This window comes from Hemiscyllium ocellatum, chromosome 10 (genome assembly GCF_020745735.1).
Source record: "Hemiscyllium ocellatum isolate sHemOce1 chromosome 10, sHemOce1.pat.X.cur, whole genome shotgun sequence".
In the NCBI taxonomy this organism is placed as follows: Eukaryota; Metazoa; Chordata; class Chondrichthyes; order Orectolobiformes; family Hemiscylliidae; genus Hemiscyllium; species Hemiscyllium ocellatum.
The window spans coordinates 98807921-98834813 of NC_083410.1; the positions used below are offsets into that span (position 1 = coordinate 98807921).

Here is a 26893-nt window from a genome sequence, read left to right on the forward strand (position 1 = left end):
CCTCTGTAAAGATTCCAAATACTAAAAACTATGCTTAGGTAAAATCTAGATGTTACTGTCCATCAATAAAGGGACTTAAAATTTAAATGTAAAATGTCTAACAATTGATCTTCAAATCTCCCTTCAATTACTAATCCTAAACTCTTCATTAGGTGTAACTTCTAGTATATATCGGACACATTAATTGAAACAGGGAATAAAAACTGAATTTAAAAATACTTAGAGCTTTGTATATCAAAATAATAAAAACCTAAATACATACAAATATAGATGTAAGTTTGCTCGCTGAGTTCGAAAGTTCATTTTCAGACAGTTTGACACCATACTAGGTAACATCAGTGAGCCTATGGTGAAGCACTGATGTTTGTGACCCCTTTTCTATTTGTGTGTTTACATTTCCTTGGGTGCGTGGTGTCATTTCCTGTGGTGATGTCAGTTCCTGTGGTAATGTCATTCTAAAAAAAACAGGAAATGACATTACCCTGGGAAATTGCACCATCAACATAAGGAAACCTAAACACATAAATAGAAAGTGGGTCACTAACACCAGTGCTTCACCGAAGGCTCACTGATGATGTTAAAACTCGCTAATACACCAGTATGTTAATTGCCAAAAAATTTGACAGATTGAACAGTAAGCTTTCAAAGTTCAGGAAAATATCTGGTTTAAATGCTGTCATTAATTTTAACTGTCTGGTCACTGACTGTCGAGGACTTTGAGAAAGGAACAGCGCTTCCTAAAAAGCCAGTAAACATTCGCACTTTAAAGGGGGGATGAATTTACTTCTGAGCCAGGACCTGGAAAGCTCTAATTCAAACCGACTGGAGCCAAACTTAAAACCCCGCTCAGGAATAAGCAGAATCTAAGTAGATTCCATTGACCAACTACATAAGCTTGAAAGCAGAGTCAGAAGTAGTGAACTGGCACACTTGTTCAGGGGATAGATCAATAGCGACACAGTGACAGACATTTCACGGAATATTTCAGAGTACTCAGAATAAACATATTCCTGCTCTGAAGAAAAATTCTAAACAGAGGATCCACCTTCTATGACTAGTTTAGGAAGTTTGGTAGAGAATTAAACTTAGGGGAAAAGCATATAACTGCACAAAGATGAGTGGCAGTTCAGATGACTGGTCAGAATGTGAAGAATGATAGAATGACCAAAAGGTTAATCAGGAGGAAGAAATTAGATTATAGGGCAAAGCAAACTAGGAATGTCAAAACAGATACTAAGAGTTTCTGCAGGTAATTAAGTAAAAGAGAAGTAAAGCAAGCACTGGTCCTCTAGAAAGTGAGAACAGTGATGTATTAGTAAAGAAGGAAATGGTGAGAGAAACTAATTTTGTTGCTGTCTTCACTACCGAAGGTACAAAAAAATTCCAGTAATATCTATAAATTAGAAGAGAGAGGGGAACTCAGTGAAACTATTATCAGGAAGGAAGTAGTCCAAAGCAAATTGATGGAGCTGTAAACTGACAAGTCTCCAGGTCCAGACGAACTTCATTCTAGGGAACAAAAGAGATTGTTAGTGAAGTTAATTATCCAAAAACTCCTATATCCAAGAAAGGTTCCAATGTATTGCAAATGAGCAAATATTTTAATTGATTGAAGTAGTGAGGGAGGCAGAAAACAATGAACAAAAGGTCTGTTAGCTTGATGTCTCCCATGGGAGATGTGATGGAATCAATCACACTTCAAAAAAACTCAATGTAATTAGGAAGATTCTGCATGATTTTATCAAAGGGAAGTCATGCTTAATCAAATTATTCGAGTTCTTGAAGGAGTAACATGCAGGATAAAGAACAGCCTGTGAACATATTATACTTGGATTTCTAGAAGGCATTTGAAGGCATTTCTACAAGGCATCTAGAAGCCACAAATGTTATTTTGGAAAGTAAAAGTTCATTGTGTTTAGGGAATGCAACAGGTTACCATGGGTAGAAGACTGGCTAACTGACAGAAATCAGAATATGCAAAAATGAGTTTTGGTTTGGCAGAATGTAATAAGTCCTGAGGGCTCTGTACTGGGGTCTCATTTTTTTTTCCAATTTACATCAATGACTTAGGTGAGTGAAGTCAAGGCATGGCAGCAAAATTTCTAGATGACATTAAAACAAGCAAGAAGGTACACTGTGAAGACGACATAAGGAAGTTGCGGGCAAGTATAGGTGGGTTGAGTCAGCAAATATAGGTGGATGGAGTATACGTGTGAAAAATGTGAAGCTTTTCATTTTACCAGAAAGAATAAAAAAAAGTATTAGTTAAATGGTGAACAACTCAATTGCTATGAAGATGTGGTTGTAATATACCTTTAAGAAAGTAAAAACTAGCAGTGACAGCACCAAGTGTTTTTAATAAGACACACTGTAATGTGCTCCAGTTACTGGGGTAGCTGATTGCCTGAAAATGACAAAACAGATTCAAATTAGGCCAATCAGTTTAAATTATACCCCAAAAAAAAACAAATTCCAATCAAGTTTGAATTGACTATATTGACAATCTTAAAAGCCAATGACAATCTGATGTTTTGGGGTATAAGACCAAGGAAAATTGAACAATTAGGAGGAGAACTGCCACCAGACCTAGAGCTGTAGACTGCTAGTCAGAACTCTCTGAGAGATACCTGTCCAGAGTTTGCAGAGAGAAAAACGTCAACACGGACCTGGAGAGCCAATCTACCGACGAAGATAAAGAGACGATTTGACCACTGGTTGGTTTTAAAATTTGAATTTTTCTGTAATTCTTAATTGGGGGTTTATCGGACTGGTATTATGGAAGGGGAGGTAAAGATAGGTTACAGAAAGGAATTGTAAATAGTTGTTAGTTAATTATTCTCTGTTATATTTTAAGAAATAAAGTTGTTAATTTTTACTTTAAATAATTCTTGGCCACTCGAATTTTTATAATTACTGCGCAGGATAAATCTTTTCTATGTTGCTGGTTTTAAATTAAGCAGGAAGGTTTATCCCATGCTGTAACACAATTCAGTGATGCAGAGAAGTGGAGGTGTTCTCGTTCTAGTTCATGAGTCACAGCAAGTTAATGTGCAGATACAGCATGTTATCGAGGAGGCCTAATGGCACGTTATTCTTTATTATACGAGGGATATTTAAGTAAGGATATAAATGCAATGGAGGAGGTTGACTAAATTGATATCACTAACACCTAGGTTGACTTAGGGTGTATAGGCAAGGCAATTTCAACAGTGAGGGGTGACTAGATGTGTGTTTAAGATCCTGAATAAGTTTGATATATTGAGCATGAAAAGGCCAAAGATCCTCATTTTGTGGATTTATCTGGAAATAGGAATATTGTTTTAAAATTTGGGGTCCCTGTTTCAGATCAGGGATGAGGAAATTTTTTTTCTCAGCTAGTTGAACACATTTGGAACGCTCTGCCTCAAAAGGTGGTAGAGGCAGACCATGAGGTATTTTTAAGACAGAGGTGGATTCCTGTCAGGCAGTGGCTATCAGGGATAGATGGAAATGCAGCATTCAAAACACAGACAGATAAGCCATGATCTTAATGAATGGCAAAGTAGGTTCAAAGGACCAAATGGATTACTCGTACTCCTAGTTTGTATGTTCATATCAAGAGTAGGGTTTCATGTAAAAGTCACTAGAGAAAACTCACATTTGCTGAATTCAAGAAGGTCAAAGGGATATAGTTGCATGAGGAGATACTGTTTTTGCAAGTTCATCGAGATTGTTCACCCTGATAGTTCAGGGTGGCATGGTGGCACAGTGGGGGTGGCATGGTGGCACAGTGTTGGGTGGCATGGTGGCACAGTGGTTAGCACTGCTGCCTCACAGCGCCAGAGACCTGGGTTCAATTCCCGACTCAGGCGACTGACTGTGTGGAGTTTGCACATTCTCCCCGTGTCTGCGTGGGTTTCCTCCGGGTGCTCCGGTTTCCTCCCACAGTCCAAAGATGTGCAGGTTAGGTGAATTGACCATGCTAAATTGCCCGTAGTGTTAGGGAAAGGGGTAAATGTAAGGGAGTGGGTGGGTTGCGCTTCGGCGGGTCGGTGTGGACTTGTTGGGCCGAAGGGCCTGTTTCCACACTAAGTAATCTAATCTAATCTAATCAAGTTATATTTTTCAATTGAGGCATTTAATAGGGTATTAGAAAATTATTATACAAATAAATAAGATGCAAGAACATGGAAAAAGAAAGGCAGGAGAATGGCACTAAGTTACAAAGCTCATTTGGAGAGTCGATGCTGACAAAATGGGCCAAATGAAATAATACGTTTAAGCATTTTCTAAATACTGTATCCAAGCACAGTACTAGCATGATTAGTCCACTAGAGGGTGTCGTACCTTCATTTAAAACAAGTCCTCATGATTCTACAAGTTGCACAACTTCATGTTGAATCCTGGAAATCTCTAGAATGTTTTCATTTCTTCCTGAATATTAATGATTGTAGCAAATTTTCATATTTCAGCCATTTCCCACATTTTCACTTTCACCCCTTTCCCCACTCCCAGAACTGGAATAGAGTTCCACTTGTCATTCCTTTTCATCCCACCAGCCAAATATCAACCCGTGCCGTTTCTATATCCTCCAGGGAGATGCCACAACCAAACCAACCATAATCAGCATTCTGAAGAGACCGTCCTCAGCACGAGACACTGTCCTACAATCTTGGTCAACACCTCATCGTCGTCCCATGTAATCATAGAAGACGTAACAGCTGCTTTTTCACTTCTCCCAACTGTCCAAGGCCCCAAATGTACCCTTTAGTGAATCAGCAGCTTACTTGTACTTATTTCAAGTCAGTACACCGCACTTGTTTCTCACTATGCAGTCTCATCTACAATGGGGAGACCAAACATGGATTAAATTAATGATAAAACAAAGAATTGCAGATGCTGGAGATCTGCAACAAAGAAAAACAGAAATTGCTGGAGAAAATCAGCAGGTCTGGCACCATCTGTGGAGTGAAAACAGAGATTACCATTCTAGGGTCACTGGTCTTAAAACATTAACTGCTTCTCTGCAATTGCTTTGTTACAGATTAAAGGAATATTTACAGAACACCTCCACTCAGTTTAGAAGCATAACTCCACGTTTCAAGTTAATTGCCTTGCTTCCTCACTGACATTTCTGTCCTTGACTTGCTGCAGTATTCCAAGTTCAATGCAAGCTCACGAACATCCAAGTCACCTTTCAATTAGGCACTGAAGTCATTTCCTATACCCTATTTTGTGTTTTTTTAGCTAAGCGCTGCTTTTAAACGTTTTATTCATAATTTTGCTTTCAAATAAGCTGTGCATTAGCCTGCCATGAACACACTGAACAGATCTGTAACCCTGTACTGCAACTATTACCACATTTTTTTTCCATCATATCTTTGTAATTTAGTCCCTTCCGTCCTCTCAGGAGACTTGCCCTTTTGTTTCTTCCCTCCTCTTCCTCTTTACAGCTGCAATTACCTTGTCACATTTCTAACTTCACTTCTGAACTGGTCATTTTCGACTTAAAACATGAACCTGGTTTCTCCTTCTACTTATTCTGCCAAACCAAAATGTCTCCAGCACTTTTGTTTCATATCAGATTTCCTGCATCTGCAGTGCTTTACTTTTACATTTCATGTTCACCTGGACAAAATACCTTGAACAGAATGATCAAAAAGTAGATGCCCTATAATAGAGTTTCATGGTTTTTTTTACTTATTTATGGGTGGCACGGTGGGTCAGTGGTTAGCACTGCTGCCTCACAGCGCCAGAGACTCGGGTTCAATTCCCGTCTCGGGCAACTGTCTGCGTGCAGTTTGCATGTTCTCCCCCGTGTCTGCATGGGTTTCCTCCCAGAGTCCAAAGTTGTGCAGGTTAGGTGAACTGGCCATGCTAAATTGCCTGCAGTGTTAGGTGTATTAGTCAGGGGTGAATGTAGTGGAACGTGGCTGGGTGGGTTGATCTTCAGAGGGTCTGTGTGGACTTGTTGGGCTGAAGGGCCCGTTTCCACACTGTAGGGAATCTAATCTAATCTAAACGCACGGGTACAGTGACCTAGCGTAATTGTAAAATTCTAGTAGCTTGAGTAGATTATTAAAATATAAACCTGCACCTCACAAAGTATGCAATATCTAAATACTCTGGAAAAAATAGGACGGGTTTCGTAATTACAAAAAAACTTTGTGGCTGGTACTTACAGTCATAGAGTTATGCAGCACGGAAACAGACCTTTCAGTCCAACTTGTCCATGCCAATCAGATAGACTAAATTAACCTGGTCCCATTTGGCAGCATTTGGCTCATATCCCTCTAAACCTTTCCTAATCATGTGCCCATCCAGATACATTTTAAATGTTCTAACTGTAACAGCCACCACCACTTCTGCTGGCATAAATGCACCACCCTCTGCATGAAAACGTTGCTCCTTAGGTCCCTTTTGAATCTTTCCCCTCTCACCTTAAACCTACACCCTCTGGATTTGGACTCCCCTACCTTGGAGAAATTCACCCTATCCATGCCCCTCTAGAAGGTTAAAAAATCACACAGCACCAGGTTATAGTCCAACAGGTTTAATTGGAAGCACACTAGCTTTCAGAGCGATGCTCCTTCATCAGGTGATTGTGGAGGGCTCGATCGTAACACAGAATTTATAGCAAAAATTTACATTGTGATGTAACTGAAGTTATACATTGAAAAATTGATTGTCTGTTAAGCCTTTCATCTGTGAGAATACAGTGATAGTGGAGAGGATCTCCAAGAAGATTGCACATATCGACACAGACATCAAGTTTCTACAGGAATGCAGGCAAGCAGGAAAGATTCCGAAAAAACATCTCCAAATCATGACCTCTATAAGGTCACTTCTTAACCTCCAACACTCCAAGGAAAATAGCCCCAGCCTATTCATCCTCTCCCTGTAATCTTCCAACCACGACCACATCCATGGAAATCTTTTCTGCACCCTTTCAAGTTTAACAACATTCTTCTGACAGAGGGGGTTGCAGTATTCCAATAATGGTCAAACCAATGTCTTGTACATCCACAACGTGACATTCCAACTCGTCTACTCAATGCACTGGCCAATAAAGGCAAGTGTATCAAAGGCCGTTTTCACTACCCTGCCTACCTTTGACTCTACCTTCAAGGAGCTGTGAACCCCAAGGTCTCTTTGTTCAGCAACATTCCCCAGCACCCTACCATTAAAGTTAAGTCCTGCTCTAATTTGCCTTACCAAAATGCAACACCTCATATTTACCTAAATTAAATTCCATTTGTTACCCCTTGGGACATCTGACCAAGATCCCATTGTACTCTGATATAACCTTCTTCACCATCTATGACACCACTAATTTTGGTATCACTTGCAAACTTACTAATGACTGATTAACAAATCAGAGAGTTTAACTCTGGAAAATTCTTATTTTGTTCATCACAAGTGATCTATTTTAATAATTCTGCCAAGAGATGTTCTAGGTGAATGATTCATGTCATGTCTCAGGAAATCTAATGAAAGGGATAGTGTTATAATATTTCATCAGACCAGCTCCCTATCTGGTCAGTAAAAATGGATTTGGAAGAATTTACCTAACTTGCAGCACTCTCAATCTTGGTCTAAGTCTGAAAAAAACCACTATACTCACTGCAATGTTTCAGCATTGGTCCTTAACATTTCAAAATTCTTGATGCATATTATTTTAGCTACTTGCACCTTACCTAGGAAGTAGCACTAAGTACATAACTTAGAAATTGATTCTCACACCTACTGGAGCATGAAGCAAATCAATCATTTGGTTCTCTTTATTTCAATATAGATTTTCCTGGAACAAATCACTAGTCTGTCAACAAAGGCTTGAAAGGTTGCACTTTCCATCAGCATTGCATGACCAAGAGAATTTCCCATAGGCACAATTGAACGATTTGCAGTGGGTAACCTGTTTGATCATGTAATGAATGCACCTTCCATGGCCATCAAATCCCATAATCGGATTCAAAGCTAGAACTTCTTGCAAAGAGAGACTACCTTCTGCACCATAAGACCTCTATCGTATGTATGACTTCCCCGGAAATACAAACATCAGATCATTACAAACAGGTGCACGTCATCACAGTAAAATAAGTTCTTAATTAAGTATGCTGAACACAATTAAGCTTCTCTTCTCCATCATTTCACTCAACGGTTTTTATCACTGATATCGCTGCCTGACAGTTCTTTGAAAATTCCATGATTGAATGTGCTTTAAGGCTGTGCTAAAGAGAATGCTGACTTACTGGATACCTAAAAAGGTATCCTTTTTTGAAATTGAAGAAACCACTCTCAATATGGTTACTTTCCTTGCATTGGTAACAACTCCACAATTATGACGTTCAGACAGAACTGAATAAGTCAATATAATGTTTCCAGTGCTAAAAGGTTTGATGCAGTCCTAACAAGCAAAGTTGCTTTACAAAGTTGTAGGAATATGGAAATGCCCTCGAGTGGCATAAAATATTATCATCCTATTAAGTGTGTTGCAGAAAAACCCAGTCTTGCTTCTGCAGTCAGCACAATTCAAAGCCATGCTGAATACAGAGCTTCACAAGAATTATCGACTCCATTTCAGGCATGTCAACATAGTACTTGACAAAACATTACATATTACTTATCATGCCAATAGAGTTTGCTCTGAGAAAAGACCCGCATCCTGTGTTCTTTTGAATACATCTACCCAATAGTGTTACTTCATAAATATCAGGGTACAGGGAATCTGAATAAAAACCAAAAGAACTGCGGATGCTGTGAACCAAAAAAGCTCAGCAGATCTGGCAGAGAACAGAAATCAAAGTTAACGTTTCAGGTCCGGTGACCCTTCCTTTGAATTTCCTCCAGTTCAGAGGAAGGGTCACCAGACCCGAAATGTTAACTTTGATTATTCTTTACAGATGCTGCCAGACCTGCTGAGCTTTTCCAGCAACTTCTGTTTTTGTTGTAGGGAATCTGATATGTCCATTTTACAACAGTTCAATTCTTCTAATCTTTCCCAATTCAGTTATTATATCACCTAACTTAAATATTTATAGAAGATTACACAAATGTGATTATGTCAATTATCTCACCCAAAGAGATAATTATTTATTTAACTGCAATGCACTATCTCAGACTGGAAATTAATAAACTAACTGAACAAAGGACAAGTCAGTCTCTAAGTGTAAGACAGTCTTGAAACTCAAACTTGGAGTATTTTAATTTCTCATGGGCTTCAACCTGCAAAAGCATTTACTGAAAACCATAACACAACAACGATCCATATAAACAGAGTAGTTGCTACCAAGCAAATGAGATTTTTGAAGCTTCTCAAATATTATTTTTACCTTACGAATTACAAATTGAACATCCTCTCTGTGCCAAGTTATTCTTCTCTTAGAAAAGAATGTCAAATCAAAATAAAATCAGTATCCTATGATAAAGCAAATGAATCTTGAATAATTTTATTTACTCTGTTCAATTTTGGCCTGTAAGCATAACGTTATTCACAAACTAGTAGTTCTATGGTCATAAAGAATAACATTCTATATTCACAGATTAAAGCAAACAATTTGATAAAAATAACATTGAAATAAATAAATGAACTTATTTCAGCTCTAACTGCATTGAATTAAAGACACATGAAAAAACTCTTTCATTATTTATCAAGTTTATGCAGAAGTCTGCATAATTTATTACGCTGATTGAATTCAATCAGTATTCGGAACTGAATCTTCAAAACATAATGCATATTTTATTTACAATGCACTTTGAGCAAGATATATTTGTAAAATAATTTGCTTACAGCAAGTATGGCTAGTGGTTAAGATACTGGACTAGCAAGGTCACGTTTTCAAATCATAAAACATATTGAACACAAAAAAAAAATCAATTTGTGAACGAATACCAGTACAAAGAAAAATGACCATGAAACATATACAACTGTTCTAAAAATCCACCGGTTTATCAAGCTACTTGCAATGGGAACATGTCACTACAAAACCTCCAAAAAATATTATGGTCTAATTTGATTCCAGTACCACGCAACATCCCATCTTTATATGACCACTGGGCAAAGATGGATGAGAAATAAATATTACCTTGCAAGAATGTGGCCAGAAATGGAGAGATTAGGCTTTTGTAAAGGGTTACTTTCTAAGAATTGAGATAATGTTTCAACTTGCATTTACTCCGATTGATAATCCAAAATTGTTTGATATAGACACTGACAGAGAATGCCTCATTTTCTATTTCACAGCATCTAAATCTCTCAAACACAAAATACAAACCAAGCTTTTATCCACAAGCAATTAAGCTTCCATACATATGCAACCTTATCATACTAATCGTCATTTTGACTTATGTTCACGTGAGGTTGACACTATTTTGGTTACACCTGAATAATTTCCACAAGCCTTCATGCTCTCCTTTACAATTTAAATCCAATTCATGCTCTTCTTTCCATAACAAACTCCAAATAAACATCTTGGCAAATACAGAACAACCTCTGTTATCCGAACGTTAATTATCCGAATTTCGGATTATCCGAACAAGATCTCAAGGTCCCGTAAAAATGTTATCAGTTATCCGAACAAAATCCTCCCACCCATCTCAGTCAGATAATCGAGGTTGTTCTGTACCTAATGAAATCTTTATTACTAATCAATTCAATTTGTTTTTTCAAACTGCTCGACAATAGCAATAGAGCTCAGTTTATAAACTTCCAGATCTGCCTATAATCTGTTATAACACACAGTATTTATGAAACAATTCAATACAATTGAAAGCATTTAAATCTGAATGTAATACTCCTGTTTAAATCTCTGAAAGGCTAAAAGCATTCTTCTTCAAACTGCATTTCCTTGCAACAGATTCCAACCTTTTCCCAAGCAGCAGTCTGAAATTGAACCAGTTTGCAAGCAACCTTGGTGTCATATTTAATCCAGACATAAGGTTCCAAGCTCTCACTAGTGTTATCACTAGACCATTTATTTTCACGTCCTTAACACTCCAACTTCTTCCCTGCCTCAACTCATCTACTGCTGAAAAGTTGCATTTGGGATTTCATTACGTTCAGATTATCCTATTCCACACACTACTACCTGGTCTCTCATATTCTATCTTTTGCAAACTGAAGTCATCCAAATCGCAATAGCCCACATCTCAGCTTGCAGCAAGTCCCATCCCTCTACCATTCCAGTGCTTGCTCCATTGGCTCCCAGCCAACTATCCTCTTGATTTGAAAATTCCAATCCATTTTCTCCATGCCCTCACCATGCCTACTTCTGTAACCTCCTCCAACCTCAAAATTCTAAGATATCTTTAGACATTTGAATTGATGTTTCCAGTTGTGTAGGCCCCTCGAATACGTGATCCCCGGAATACTGGGTCTCCATAATTACAAAATGGCATTTTTGCAGCTTATCAACCCTTACTCTAAATTGGGTGCTATGTGCTTCCTACATTGCAAAAATAATTACACTTCATTAAGTCCATCATCGGCTGGGAAGAACTTTGTCACACCCTTAGAAAAAAAAATGTAAAGTATGATTCACAACCTAAGTTTTCATTATTCACACATAAGGATACATTAAATGAATACTTAATAAGCATTTTTTTTTATATGAAACAACTTTTAAGTGAAAGTGGTTTATTCATTTTATGGAGTTAAATTATCAATGATATGACATTATATATAAAGGAACTGGCAAAAATTGGATATCAATCCCTTACAGGTTCATTTTGTTGTTAGCTTTCATGGCTGTATAAAAGAGTTCATTTCAATGTCAAAAAAAAAACTGTATAGCTCTTCAAGAAAAGAAAGTAAAGGTGCACGGCAGTATATTATGACGTTAAAAATATTTTCTATATAATCAATGCATCAAGTTAACTAATTTCGGTTAGTCAAGAATTAAGTACAATCAGTTGTCACAATCTATTTTAACCCCAGTGCTTTATCCACCTCTGTTATTTATATAAATGATTTACATGAGAATATAGAAGGCATTGTTAGTAAGTTTGCAGATGACACCAAAATTGGTGGTAAGGTGGACAGTCAGCTGAGGTTATCTAAGATTACAAAGCGATCTTGATCACTGGGCTGAGGAGTGGCAGATGGAATTTAATTCGGATAAATGTGAGAACAAGGGCAGGACTTTTAAAAATAATGGTAGGGCCCTGGATGGTGTTGTGGACAGAGACACCTAGGGGTTCAGTAAATCAAAAAAATTATTGTGACTCGTAATTCTTTGAAGTTTGAGTCACAAAAAGACACGGTGGTTAAGACGACGCTTAGCACATTTGCCTTCATTGCTCAGCCCTTTGAGTAAAGGAGTTGGAAAGTCATGCTGAGGTTGTACCGCATGTTGGTGAGTCCGCTCTTGGAGTACTTTATCCAGTCCTGGTCGTCCTGTTATAGGAAGGATATTATTAAGCTGGAGAGGGTTCAGAAAAGATTTACCCATATGTGGCCAGAAATGGAGGGTTTGAGTGATAAGGACAGACTGGGACTTTTTTTCTCCAATGAAGTATAGGAGGTTGAGGGGTGACCTTCTGGAGGTTTATAAAATCATGAGTACAGATAAGGTGAATGGCAGGTGTCTTTTTCTCCAGGTTGGGAAATTTCAAGATAGGGGCATATTTTGTAAGGTGAGAGGAGAAAGATTTTAAAATGCCATGAGATGCAACTTTTTTTAATAAAAAACAGTGTGGTCAGAGTGTGGAATGAGCAGCTGGCGTAAGTAGTGGATGCAGGCACAGTTACAATGTTTAAAATACATTTGGATAAGTACACAAATAAGAAATGTTAGGAGGGATATGGGTCAAGTGCAGGCTGGTGGGACTAGTGTAGTTTGGGATTATAAAACCATAAGACATAGGAGTGGAAGTTAGGCCATTTGACCCATCGAGTACACTCCACCATTTCATCATGGCTGATGGGCATTTCAATTCCACTTACCCGCACTCTCCCATAGCCCTTAAATTCTTGATCTCACAAGGAATTATCAGTCTCTGCCTTGAAGACATTTGATGTCCCAGCCTCCAATGCGCTCCGTGGTAATGAATTCCACAGGCCCATCACTCTTTGGCTGAAGAAATGTCTCCTTATTTCCATTCTAAATTGACCCGCTCTAATTCTAAGGATGTGCCCACGTGTCCAAGTCTCTCCATCTTACGGAAACAAATTCCCAGCTCCACCCTTTCTAAGCCATATATTATCTTGTAAGTTTCTATTAGATGTTCTCTCAATCTTCTAAACTCTAATGAATACAATCCCAGGATCCTTAGCCATTCACCATATGTTAAGCCTACCATTCCAGGGATCATCTGCGTGAATCTCCACTGGACACGCTCCAGTGCCAGTATGTTCTTCCTGAGGTGTGGGACCGAAAATTTGACACAGTATTCTAAATGGGGCCTAACTAGAGCTTTATAAAGTCTCAGAAGCACGTCGCTGTTTTTATATTCCAATCCTCTTGAGATAAATGACAACATTACATTTGCTTTCTTAATCACAGACTCAACCTGTAAGTCAATCTTTAGAGAATCCTGGACTAGCACTCCCAGATCCCTTTGTACTTTGGCTTTATTAATTTTTTCACTGTTTAGAAAATAGCCCATGCCTGTATTCTTCGCTCCAAAGTGCAAGACCTCGCACTTGCTCACGTTGAATTTCATCACCCATTTCCTGGACGACTCTCCTAAACTGTCTAAATCTTTCTGTAGCCTCCCCACCTCCTCAGTATTACCTGCCTATCCACCTAACTTTGTATCACTGGCGAACTTTGCCAGAAAGCCCCCAGTCCCTTCATCCAGATCATTAATATATAAAGTGAACAGCTGCGGCTCCAACATTGAACCCTGTGGGACACTACTTGTCACCAGCCTACATTCTGAAAAAGAACCTTTTATCCTAACTCTCTGCCTTCAGTCAGACAGCCAATCCCCACTCCATGCCAGTACCTCACTTCAAACACCATGGGATCTCACCTTACTCAGCAGTCTCCTGTGAGGGACCTTATCAAAGGCCTTTTCGAAATCTAGATAGATAACATCCACTGGATTTCCCTGGTCTAACCTACTTGTTACCTCTTCAAACAGAAGTAACAAAGAATTCCAAAAGGTTTGTCAGGCATGACCTCCCCTTACTAAATCCATGCTGACTTGTTCTAATCCGAACCTGCACTTCCACTGCCAATTATGATTGGCATGGACTGATTGGACTGAAGGGTCAGTATCCATGCTGAATGACTCTATGGCTAGCCTTTATTGAAAAATGTAACAGAAAAGGTATCAAATCAAATGTCTCTGCTGAAATATATCAAAAACGCCATAGTTGAGAAAGTTAAGGCACTCTGGTTATCATGGCTACATCACCCTTCACAACATCTGATGCTTTACAAACAACTTTGAGAAGAGTTTTAATCATAGTGAAAGTTTATAATTTTTGTTCAGTAGATTGTATTTTGCGTTGAAGGCATTGCGTACAATAGATCAGAATTTTTTTTTTAATCATGCACTAACCTGGTGAAACACTTCATTGATAAAATTCACATTAGCTTGAGAGGAAAAGAGAACTCTCTGAACCATCTCATAGACTGGCTGATATTCTTCTTCAATGCTGCAGAGGCTGGAGGTGCTGAGTCTTCTTTCAGATAGAGTGCTGCTATTGGAGTGAGATCGATCCTGCTCAGAGGCCCCACTTGCTTCCGATTCAGTGGCTTTCTCCTGAGTTGATGGGTTTGCAGTCACTGACTGCTCAGCCAAGAAGAAATGTTTAAAATACAGAAATTTAAGAAATGCATCTATTTGCCTCACATGAAAACTTTTGTCCTGCTAATTATTGATATCACACCCAGGCACTGTCAATGTCAATGCAATTTAAATTTATATCAAGTATTTTTGAATGTAATAGAGAGATGTAGTCCAGCATTTTTGAATTCTGTCTCAGGCAGTAGACAGATAATTAAGCTCATTCTCCAAGGAAATTTCAAGCATAAATGAAATTTCACATTAGATTATGAACATGATCTCCTGCTAAATACAGTTAATCATGGGTGAAACAGCCAACGTCAATTGCATTTTACAAAATGCCACCTATATGTATTGTTCTTCATTTAATGAACCAACAAAGCCAAACTTCTCAATCCAGCGCAAAACTATTTGCTGTCAGAGATGCTTGGCAGGGAACAAATATAATTTGTATAGATGGGTGCTCCTACAAAAAGAAAATGCATTTCTTTCTGTAGCTGTGCTCTAACTGATAATAGTGAACTTTTGCCATCTTAAAAATTTGGCAGATTAATTTCCTGCACCGATGATTGTAAATCTAGCAGATCCGAATTCAAGAATCGCTTCCCAAAATAACTCATTGTTTTTAAAAAAAGATATATTTACGAAACAAGAAAATATTGCATTTACGTCAAATTTTAAACACTATTTCAAAATCAAGTTTTGAAGCAAAATTTGTATGCCAAAACGTTCATTCACTTAGTTGCTCACTTCAAGTAGCTGAAAAGTCTCAAATTTGGTCATGCGGAGGTCACGAGTCAAGGGAGAACATGGGTTAGAAATTCTTTCATTTCTGGTTAAACAAGCAAAGTAAAATTAAACATATTACTGGTTCTTTGATAATTAAGGAAGAAACCTATCAAGTTCAGTCAGACAGTTATATTACCTTATCCAAAGATCAGATTAAAACAGAAAACTGTAGGATTGGGTCGTGATATTGGCTGAGCAATTTTAAATGTCTGCCAACTGAGTCTTTACAGGATAGTGGAAGCAACATCACTGCACTTTGTTCAATATGTGCAGTGCTCAAGGTAACCAGGCATTAGCAGTTTCATGGTTACAACTAGAATTAAAGTATTTAAACATTGCTATATTTCTTAAGTTATCAAACCATCCAAACGTACCTGGATAATTTTAGGTAGCATCTCTCCACCATTCTTAGTGTTTTGATTTGTGGCAGTGTACTTCTTTTCCAGAAAGAAGGTCACAAGCCACTTAATAAATGCCACCCGAGCTGCCAAGTACTGGTCCCTTGTACTGTAAATGCTTTCATTATTTCGTGTTACATTGATATATAGTGGCTTTGGTCTCATCTGAGGAATTTCTGGTTAAGATACATAAAAAGCATCATACTTCTGAACCTTCCATTTTTATCAAGTTTAAAACAATAAAATCAAAACAAGGTATTTCTAAGTTTTAATATAACATATTGTTCTACAAATTGTTGAGACAACTCACTATTTGAAACATGTTTGTTTTGTGATGATACTATGGCTTTAAGGAGGTGTTTTTGTCCCTTTTTTTAAATTGAGAAAGGTTGAGACAGGTGTCAAGCAGCCTGCTCCAAAGCCAATAAAGTAAACTGCTTGAAAGGCCGTGGGTTTTTTAAAGTTAGAATAAAAGCAGCCTGTTTGGGTGGAGTCAAGCTCCCACAGAACCAGGACTTCTTTGTTTTAGCTTTAGTCTTCATTGGCAGTTGCTGGGGTCTTGAAGCTGGGTGAGGAAGCTCTTATTCCTCTCTATTACAGCTAAAAACTGGAGTTCTCTTCCTGCTGCTAGAATTGCATGTCAGACAATCTATTTTACTGAAATTGTCTTTGCTGAGAGTGTGTTTGTGAGATGTGACTATATTGGGGCAGTTGATTAGTAACAGTTTACATAAAAACTTTGTCAAGCATTTCAATAGTTACAATTAAGAGCTAATTCTTTTATTTTTATTTTGTCTCTATATTAATTCTAGTACAGGTTTGAAGTGTGTTTTATTTCAAACCTGGTAATTTGACCAATTGAATTGCATCTGAAGCACAACGCCTTACAATTAGCTGTAAACTAAGAAAAAATTAGGATCTAGACTATCTCTGTAGTACATTTTGAAGGGGTTTTGTCTCGTCCATAACAGTTCCACAAAGTTTTTCAGTTTTACAACCAGTGAACAATTACTGACACTATTTATAACAAAGATTTAACCTGCAGCAAATATGAAGAGCCAAGATCAGTCACCATATAATTCTTTCAATCAATCATGATCAAACTAGAATAAAAACCTTATAATATTACATCTATGTAAGTTCACCATTTTGCTATTTGCTATAATGGATCCTGATGTGATTTTGTTTTTAAAAGTTACTTGACATTGTTAGTGGCAATAGAACAGAGTGGAGTAAGCTTAACACGTGCATGCTCACTTCTGATAAATCTTCCTTGGAATTTTCATGGATACACCTAACTGGCTAAACTTTTTTGCAGCAATAAAATTTTTATCACTTTCGTGCTGATACATTAGTGTAATCTACATGGAATTCGAGGACACACTATTCCCTGACATCATGGATGAAAAGCTCACATTGGGAAAACGAAACAACTTTCATCCTATGTCTGTATACAACTATGTTGGCAGCTTTCATGAACTTGGCAAAAGTGAGGACTGCAGATCGGGAAACCAGAGTTTAGATCAGAGTGGTGCTGGAAAAGCACAGCAGGGCGGGCAGCATCCGAGGAGCAGAAAAATCAACATTTCGGGCAAAAGCTGGTTTCCAGCATCTGCAGTCCTCACTTTTGCCCAGAAAGAGAGGAGTGCAGGTATCTCAGAGGGTTGAAGAATTTAAGGAAATTTTAATGATAGGACATAGTGAGGCCATGGAAGTTTTTAAAAACAAAAAAGAATAGCATTTTGAAAATGACCTGTTGATTAATCAGTAGTCAATGCTAGTCAGAGAGCAAAGTGGTGATGGGTGAACAGGATAGGAATGAATTAGCACAGGAGCTGCAGAGATAATATTACGTTTATAAAGGATAGAGTCCGAAACATCGATTTTCCTGCTCCTCAGATGCTATCTGAACTGCTGTGCTTTTCCAGCATCACTACTCCAGAATCTGGTTTCGAGCATCTGCAGTCATTGTTTTTACCCATTTGAAAGGATAGTTAGGATGCAAATCAAGTGAAGTTGCACAGTGGAAATAAGCAGATGCAGTGTGAAGCACAACTCAGCCTCACATATGACACCACTTTTGATAACCAGCTGTTTTATATCAAGACGTTGCTAGCAAAAGGAATGGATGATGTGGTAGAAACTGAGTTTGCAGTGGGCACCAAAAATGATGGAATTAATCTATCAAACATTTAATTGGAGAATGTGCTCACTCAGTGACAGTGCTCTCTGCAGGCACTCCAATTATCTCACCTAGGAGAAAGTGAGGACTGCAGATGCTGGAGATCAGAGCTTAAAAATGTGTGACTGGAAAAGCGCAGCAGGTCAGGCAGCATCAAAGGCACAGGAGAATCGATATTTCGGGCATAAGCCCTACTTTGGAATGAGGAGGGTGTGCCAAGCAGGCTAAGATAAAAGGTAGGGAGGAGGGATTTAGGGGAGGGGCATGGGGAATACAATAGGTGGAAGGAGGTTAAGGTGAGGGTGATAAGCCGGAGAGGGGGTGGAGGCGGAGAGGTCGGGAAGAAGATTGCAGGTCAAGAAGGCGGTGCTGATTCTGAGGGTTGGGACTGATAAAAAGTGGGAGAAGGGGAAATGAGAAAGCTGGAGAAATCTGCATTCATCCTGTGTGGTTGGAGGGTTCCTAGGCGGAAGATGAGGCGCTCTTCCTCCAGGCGTCGTGTTGCCATGGTCTGGCATTGGAGGAGGCCAAGGACCTGCATGTCCTTGGCGGAGTGGGATGCGGAGTTAAAGTGTTCAGCCACAGGGCGGTTGGGTTGGTTGGTGCGGGTGTCCCAGAAGTGTTCTCTGAACGTTCCGAAAGTAGGCGGCCTATCTCCCCAATGTATAGGAGGCCACATCGGGTGCAGCAGATGCAGTAAATGACGTGTGTGGAGGTGCAGGTGAAGTTCTGATGGATATGGAAGGATCCCTTGAGGCCTTGGAGGGAAGTGAGGGGAGAGGGTGGATGCAAGTTTTGCATTTCTTGCGGTTGGAAAGGGGCCGAGAGTGGAGGTTGGGTTGGTGAGGGGTGTGGATCTGATGAGGGAGTCGCGGAGGGAGTGGTCTTTCCGGAACGCTGATACGGGTGGGGAGGGAAATATATCCTTGGTGGTAGGGTCTGTTTGGAGGTGGCGGAAATGACGAAGGATGATACGATGTATCTGGAGGTTAGTGGGTGAGGACCAGTGGGGTTCTGTCCTGGTGGCAATTGGAGGGGCGGAGGAGCGGGAAGTGGAGGAGATGCGATGCAGAGCATCGTCAACCACGTCTGAGGGGAAATTGCGGTCTTTGAAGAAGCAGGCCATCTGGGTTGTTCGGTGTTGTAATTGGTCCTCCTGGGAGCAGATGCGGCGAAGGCGAAGGAATTGGGAATATGGGATAGCGTTTTTACGGGGGGCAGGGTGGGAGGAGGTGTAATCTAGGTAGCTGTGGGAGTCAGTCAGTTTATAGACCTGGACCATCTCAGACTCCTCCCTCCCCTTCCTAGACCTCTCCATTTCTCTCGGACGACCGACTCAACACAGACGTTTACTATAAACCGACTGACTCCCACAGCTACCTAGATTACACCTCCTCCCACCCTGCCCCCTATAAAAACACCGTCCCATATTGCCAATTCCTTCACCTTTGCCAATTCCAATACCGAACAACCCAGATGGCCTCCTTCTTCAAAGACCGCAATTTCCCCTCAGACGTGGTTGACGATGCTCTCCACCACATGTCCTCCACTTCCCGCTCCTCTGCCCTTGAACTTCATCCCTCCAATTGCCACCAGGACAGAACCCCACTGGTCCTCACCTACCACCCAACCAACTTCCAGATACATCGCATCATCCTTCATCATTTCCGCCACCTCCAAACAGACCTCACCACCAAGGATATGTTTCCCTCCTCACCCCTATCAGCGTTCCGGAAAGACCACTCCCTCCGCGACTCCCTCGTCAAATCCACACACCCCCCCCACCACCAACCCAACCTCCACTCCCGGCACCTTACCCTGCAACCGCAAGAAATGCAAAACTTGCGCCCACACCTCCCCCCTCTCTTCCCTCCAAGGCCCCAAGGGATCCTTCCATATTCGTCAGAAATTCACCTGCACCTCCACACACATCATTTCCTGCATCCACTGCACCCGATGTGGCCTCCTATACATTGGGGAGTCAGGCCGCCTACTTGCGCAACATTTCAGAGAACACCTCTGGGACACCCACACCAACCAACCCAAACGCCCCGTGGCTGAACACTTTAACTCCCCCTCCCACTCCGCCAACAACATGCAGGTTCTTCGCCTCCTCCATCGCCAGACCATGGCAACACAACGCCTGGAGGAAGAGCACCTCATCTTCCACCTAGGAACCCTCCAACCACACAGGATGAATGCAGATTTCTCCAGCTTTCTCATTTCCCCTTCTCCCACTTTTTCTCATCCCAACCCTTAGACTCAGCACCGTATTCTTGAGCTGCAATCTTCGCCCCGACCTCTCTGCCCCCACCCCCTCTCCGGCCTGACCTGCTGCGCTTTTCCAGCAACACATTTTTAAGCTCCAATTATTTCAGGCTACACAATGATGTTTGCCCTAAGCAACAGAAGCTATTACAGCATTTGCAATACTGAGTACAAGATTCGGTGTCAAAAGGTATTTGGACTCAAATCAGTAGATAAATAAAGTCTACTACTACTCATGTTTAGTCAAACACTGAGACAAAAGTTGGTGGCATGTTCTGCTTGATCAGGTTAGTATTAGATTAAATCCAGTATTTCTTTATGCATAATTAAATGGTTAAGTTTTTAGCAGAATGTTTTACTCACCAAGTACAGGATTGTAAAGGTTGGTAAATTTTGTGAAGGATGGAAATAAATGGGAAAGGTAGTACTTCTTAAATAAGGCAAAAAGAAACTTGAAGCCACTTTCTTGTTTTTCTTTATTCTTCCATTCTAAACTTGCAGCCTTAAAATTTAAAGCAAAACATTAATTCAATAAAACTAGATAATTAATAAAAATGAAATATTCCAAGTAATGTCTGTGAAATGTATATTTAAACACAAGAGACTTATTCATTCTTCTAATTTGTCTTTTCTCCCTTTTTAGATCCTTAACACAGTAAGTTGCTAACCATGTAAGATGTCAAACTGTCACAAACATCAAAAAGATTCCATGATCATCATGTCATATTCATCTTCTGAGAAGAAACTTAACTTCCATTCAGTGCATCTAATTCAGTTTACCACTACCTTCTGAAGTGCGACTAATAATGGGAAATAAATGCTGGTCCTGCCAGCAAAGCTCACATACCTTGAATAACAAACGTGTACCAATCTGCTTTGCAACAACTTTACCATGCATGTAAAATGTCAAAATAAGATTTTCAAATATACTGATATCATTATGCAACACTTCTTCTTCTGTTACAATTTTTATTGTTTTCAGCAATATGTGTCACAATCTAAAATGAACATGAAATAAAATGCAAAACTGTGGAGATACTGGGTTTGAAAATCAACAGCGGGTGACCTCAAAATTCACAGCTGGCACGTGCCTTCCAGGAATCACTGTCCATCACTCCAGTGATTTGGGAGAAAATTAACTCACGTGCTTGCAAATAACATGCACTACTGGGTCATCATCTAGAGAATGTTATATAAATGAACCTTGAAAATTCACCACGGGTACGAACATTCACTCTTATTCAGGATAGAACTACTAGCTACTCCTTCAAGCCTCCTTTCAAAAGGAAGCATTTAAACAATACAATTGCTTTCAACTTTTCAAAAGTCCCGCGTACCACAAGTGGTCAACAAAGCACACTGAGGCTAAACAACTATACCATTAATGACGATGCACCACATCTGTCTGAGATTCTGGGATGTGAAAACGGTCCAGTAGAGTAGAGCAGACATGAATGCACAAGCACTTGCCCAGAACAAATACTGTATGATTGAGGCACAGCATATCTAAGTAATAGCTTAGCTTCTAGCCATTCTAATTACTTACATTACTTGCAGGGTGGAAACAGGCCCTTTGGCCCAACAAGTCCACATCGGTCCATCAAAGCGCAACCCACCCAGACCCATTCCCCTATATTTACCCCTTCACCTAACACAACAGGCAATTTAGGATGGCCAATTCACCTAACCTGCACACATTTTTGGACTGTGGGAGGAAACCGGAGCACCCGGAGGAAACCCACGCAGAGAGGGGGAGAATGTGCAAACTCCACATAGTCGCCTGAGGCGGGAATTGAACCCGGATCTCTGGCGCTGTGAGGCAGCAGTGCTAACCACTGTGCCACCCTAATCTTCCAAATCTACAATTGCGATTGGAGCATGTCATATTATCTTTGCTTGTTTCCTATGGACCATATAATCTCCTTGATTTTTGCAGAATACACTATTTTTCATTCAACGTCGCACTCTAGTTTATAAATTTATTTAATAAACAAATATTTCCTCAATCATAAATTGTCGCACAGATTTTTTACTATTACAAATACAAAACAATACAATTCAAAATAGTACAAAAAACAAGTAAAAAGAACCCAACCTACCCTCATGTACAAATATATTTATGGAAAAAATATAGAATTTAAAAACTATTAAAATAAATAAATATTAATCAGCAAATTAATAAATAGTAATAACTCAACTCCGCCAAACAAGACACTCATATGTTCACAGTTGTTCCTGCCTGGATATTGGACTCGTAAAACGCAATCATTACAGCTGTATAAACGCCCTGGTTAGTGTGGTAAATAAATCCGTCTCCATGTATTCCAAGAAGGGCTGCCAAGTCTGTAAAAAATTCTCAGTTTTGGGCGTACTATACTTGTGAAACAAATCCAAGGGAATATGCTCCATTACAATCTTCTGCCAGCCTAAAAGGCCGGGGGGTGGGGGGGTATTGGATACCCCACCAAGCAAGATATTCTTTCCTGTGCAAAAAGTGAGGATATTGAAAAGGTTTTTCTTATGTGCCCCTGCAGGGAACACACTGGGGAGGCCCAGAAGAGGAGAAATCGGGTCCTTCTCCATCCTTACATTCAAAATCCTCCCCATTGCACCCGCCACAGCATTCCAGAATGTTTGAAGCCTACCATAAGACCAGAGACAATGGGTAAGAGTGACCGTACAGACCTTGCACTTGGGACAAGTTGAAGATACCAATGGTTTAAGTTTTGACAAACGGTCCGGAGGCAAGTGGACCCTGTGGAGAATCTTCAATTGTAAAGCGCGAGTCCTATTAAAAATGCATATCTTTCTTGCGTTTTCCCAAATACCTTTCCATGCCTCTGGGGAGACTTTAACATCTAGCTCTCTCTCCCACACCCTGCAGTGTTGATCAAACTCATCTGAGGGGTCACCCCCAATTGATGATATAAAGAGCCTACAGGAAGTATACTTAGCACTGACCACCCTCCTCTATGTCAGATTTGTAGGAATCAGTCAAAACTGTAGTCGTATTTTGAATAACTTGTAAAAAAAAATGGAAGCGGTCCCCATTAGATAACTCGTATTTCCATGCTAACTGACCGAGGGACATCATTGTGTCTTTAGATTAGATTAGATTACTTACAGTGTGGAAACAGGCCCTTCGGCCCAACAAGTCCACACCAACCCGCCGAAGCGCAACCCACCCATACCCTACATTTACCCCTTACCTAACACTACGGGCAATTGAACATAGTCAATTCACCTGACCCGCACATCTTTGGACTGTGGGAGGAAACCGGAGCACCCAGAGGAAACCCACGCAGACACGGGGAGAACGTGCAAACTCCACACAGTCAGTCGCCTGAGTCGGGCTGTGAGACAGCAGTGCTAACCACTGTGCCACCGTGTCTCCCTCAAATAAATCGCCCATGCAAGACACATCCCTAATTGCCCAACATTTGACTCCTGAATCTATTGTCCCCTTTTGAAAACCCAGCATACCCACTAAAGGTGTAAAAGAAGAGTTTTGCCAATATTGCCTTCCCTCTGCCAAACTGCCCTCCATGCTTGAACAGTATTGCTAACTACTGGGTGATGGCAATATTCCCTAACTGTCCTCATTTTTCCCAAAAACAGCAAACTAATAAGGGGACACCTTGCTTGGAAGGCTTCGCTATCTAAATTGAAAGAGGGTTCCCACAAGCCCAGTCACTCACGCAAGATAAAAAACAAGCTAGTTGGTAGCTTTTAATGCCTGGAAGACCCACTCCCCCTAGTCTGTGAGGCAGTTGCAGTTTAGCTAATTTAATGAGAGGCTGCTTACGATGCCAAATAAAGGAGCTGAACCAGCCGTTCAGTCTCCTGAATACAGAGGAAACTCGATTATCCGAATACCAATTCTCCGAAAATCGGATTATCAAGATCTCAAAGTCCCGATAGAAACATTACATCAAAGACGTGTTTTCAACAGTGATCCCGTCTTTTGTTTACAGTGATCGAGTCTTTTGTTTACAGTGATTAAACAAGCAACATCTCCAAATTACTGTCTGCCCGCTCTCTCTCTCTCTCTCCCCACACTTTCCCTGGAGTTTTACAGAGTGGTGTACTCTAAACAACCCTACCCCTTCCCCAGATAATTTCACCAAATAGTCTTGCACAGGGCAGAGGAGGAACCTGCCAAAAAGTTGCAGTAAGAAGTTGTGCGCGGGCTATTTGGAGCCTTATCCCACAAAGGCAACTGCAACAGTCTTATTGTTGGTGCCCAGTCCAGCTGCCCCAGACAAGGGGGCGAGTGTCTCTGGGGTTGAGGGGGGGGGGGGGGGGGAGGGGGTGTATTGCACGGTATTGGGGGAGAGGACAGTGTTGTACAGGGTTGGGTTGGGGGCGGTAGGCGGGATCAATGTTGGACGGGAGTGGGGGTGCAGGGTTGTGTTGGGGGCGGGGACATTGTTTGAGAAGGCTGGGGGTGGGGGTGTTGTGGGCGGGGGACGGTGTTGGACGGGGCTTGGGGGTGTTGGGGGAAGGGGATGGTGTTGGACAGGGATGGGGGCAGGGGGCAGTGTTGGATGGGGTTGGGGGCGAGGGATGTTGGGGCGGTGTTGACAGGGTTGGGGCAGGGGGTGGTGCTGCACGCGAGCGGGGGTGCAGTGTCGGTATTGGGGCAGGGGGCAGTGTTGGATGGGGTTGGGAGCAAGGGATGTTGGGGCGGTGTTGAACGAGGTTGGGAGCGGGGTGTGTTGGGGGCAGGGGGTGTTGGGGGCTGGAAGCGGTGTTGAACAGGGTTGGGGGCGTGGGGTTGTTGGGGGCGGGGGCGGTGTTGAGGACGGGGACGTGATGCACGGGAGCAGGGCTCGCGCAATATATGCTACTGCTAGTCTCCTGAACGGGGAGCTGACTTAAAAGCTCTGAGGCCCAGGGGAAAGGCATTTGATCAGTTAACCGAATAATTGATTATCCAAAAGAAATAGTGCCTGCCCATCAAGTTCGATAATCGAGGTTCCCCTGTATTTGCATATTGAAAATCAGCGGGAGCATCCGTATAGGGTATAAGCGAACAGGGCAGAATATTTATCTTAATAAGCGCTATCTGACCCAACCACCAACCGGAAGCACCTTCCATCTTTGAAGGTCTTATTTGATTTTGTCAAATGACTGAACAAAATTGGTTTTGAACAGCCGATCCAGAACTGGAGTAATAAATGTGCCCAAATACACAAAACCCCCGTGACCACTTAAATGGGAATCGATATTTGCCTTCAAAACGTAGCACCTTCATAAGGCCACCCATAGGCATAGCCTCTGATTTTGCTAAATTAATCTTGTACCCCGAAAAAGCGCCAAATGCGCAAATGCATTGCATCAGGCAAAGCACTGAAATTTGACAAAAACAAATTAAGACATCGTCCACGTACAACAAAATCTTATATAATTTTGACCCTACTTCTGGAGCTGATATATTAGGATCCCCACGAATGGCCTCCACCAATGGTTCTATTACCAGCATAAAAAGCAATGGTGAAAGGGAACAGCCCTGCTGGCTGATCCTAAAAAAGTTAAAATTGCTTGATCGCACCCCATTGGTGATGACCGCAGTGAGAGCGCCACTGTAGAGAACCTTTACCCATCTTCTAAAGACTTCACCCAAACAAAACCGCTCTAGAGTATAGACAAGTTACGGCCATTAACTCTGTCAAATGCCTTCTCTGCATCTTGTGAAATCACCAATCCCTGTATTGACTGCTACTGACATGCTTGAATTACATTAAGCAACCTCTTAACATTATTGGAGGATCTATGGCCCGTTATGAAGCCCGTGTGATCCTCTTTAACAATAGTAGGTAACACAGTCTCCAGCCTTAACGCGAAAGTCTTAGAGAGGATTTTAAAGTCCACATTTAAGAGTGAAATGGGTCTATACAAATCACAGTCCTCCGAGACGTTCACATTTTTAAGAATAAGTGAAATATTGGTCTCTCTCAGAGAGGGCGGGAGATAATTATGGTTGTATGAGTCATTAAACATATTGAGCATCGGGCCTGACAGTACACATAAATTCCTTATAGAATTTGCTGGGAGTCTGTCAGGACCGGGCGCCTTTCCACTCTGAAGCTGCCTCACAGCATCCTGGACCTCTTGCTCTGATAAGAGGGCATCGAGAAAGGGCTCTTGTTCGGGGGTCATGCCCGGGAGCTCCAGATCCTTTTAAAACAAATCCCATTTTGGCCCGCCCTCCTCAGCCCTCAGATTGGCGTAACTAAGTAAAATCTCTGGAATGCCACATTAATCTTTTTGGAGTCACATGTTAGGTTTCCAGACCATTCCCTAATCACCGTAATAGCTTGTGGGGCACTCCTTTTCCTGGTGAGAAATGCAAAATATTTGCCTGGTCTGTTACCATACTCACATAATCTTTGCATTGCAAAGGTAAGCTCCATCTTTGCCGTCTGCGCAGAATTCAGTGTAGACCACAGTGCCATAATCCTTTGTAGCTTGACTAACGAGGGCTTATCAAAGTAAGCCTACTCCTTCAACCATGCTTCGAGAAGATGTTGCTGCTCAC

General features: G+C 40.9%; 1 protein-coding gene across 4 annotated transcripts in view; it reads right to left on the bottom strand.

Annotated features, from left to right (window-relative positions):
* Nucleotides 1-26893, bottom strand: part of ralgapa2 (Ral GTPase activating protein catalytic subunit alpha 2) — a 564036-nt gene that overhangs the window by 406501 nt on the left and 130642 nt on the right. For all 4 annotated transcript variants that reach the window (XM_060831798.1, XM_060831795.1, XM_060831796.1 and 1 more), the window contains exons 8-10: nucleotides 20716-20854; nucleotides 15879-16078; nucleotides 14488-14718 (exon numbers count right to left, since the gene is read on the bottom strand). In XM_060831798.1, coding sequence (XP_060687781.1) covers nucleotides 14488-14718; nucleotides 15879-16078; nucleotides 20716-20854 — 570 coding nt within the window. The remainder of the gene's footprint in view (nucleotides 1-14487; nucleotides 14719-15878; nucleotides 16079-20715; nucleotides 20855-26893) is intronic.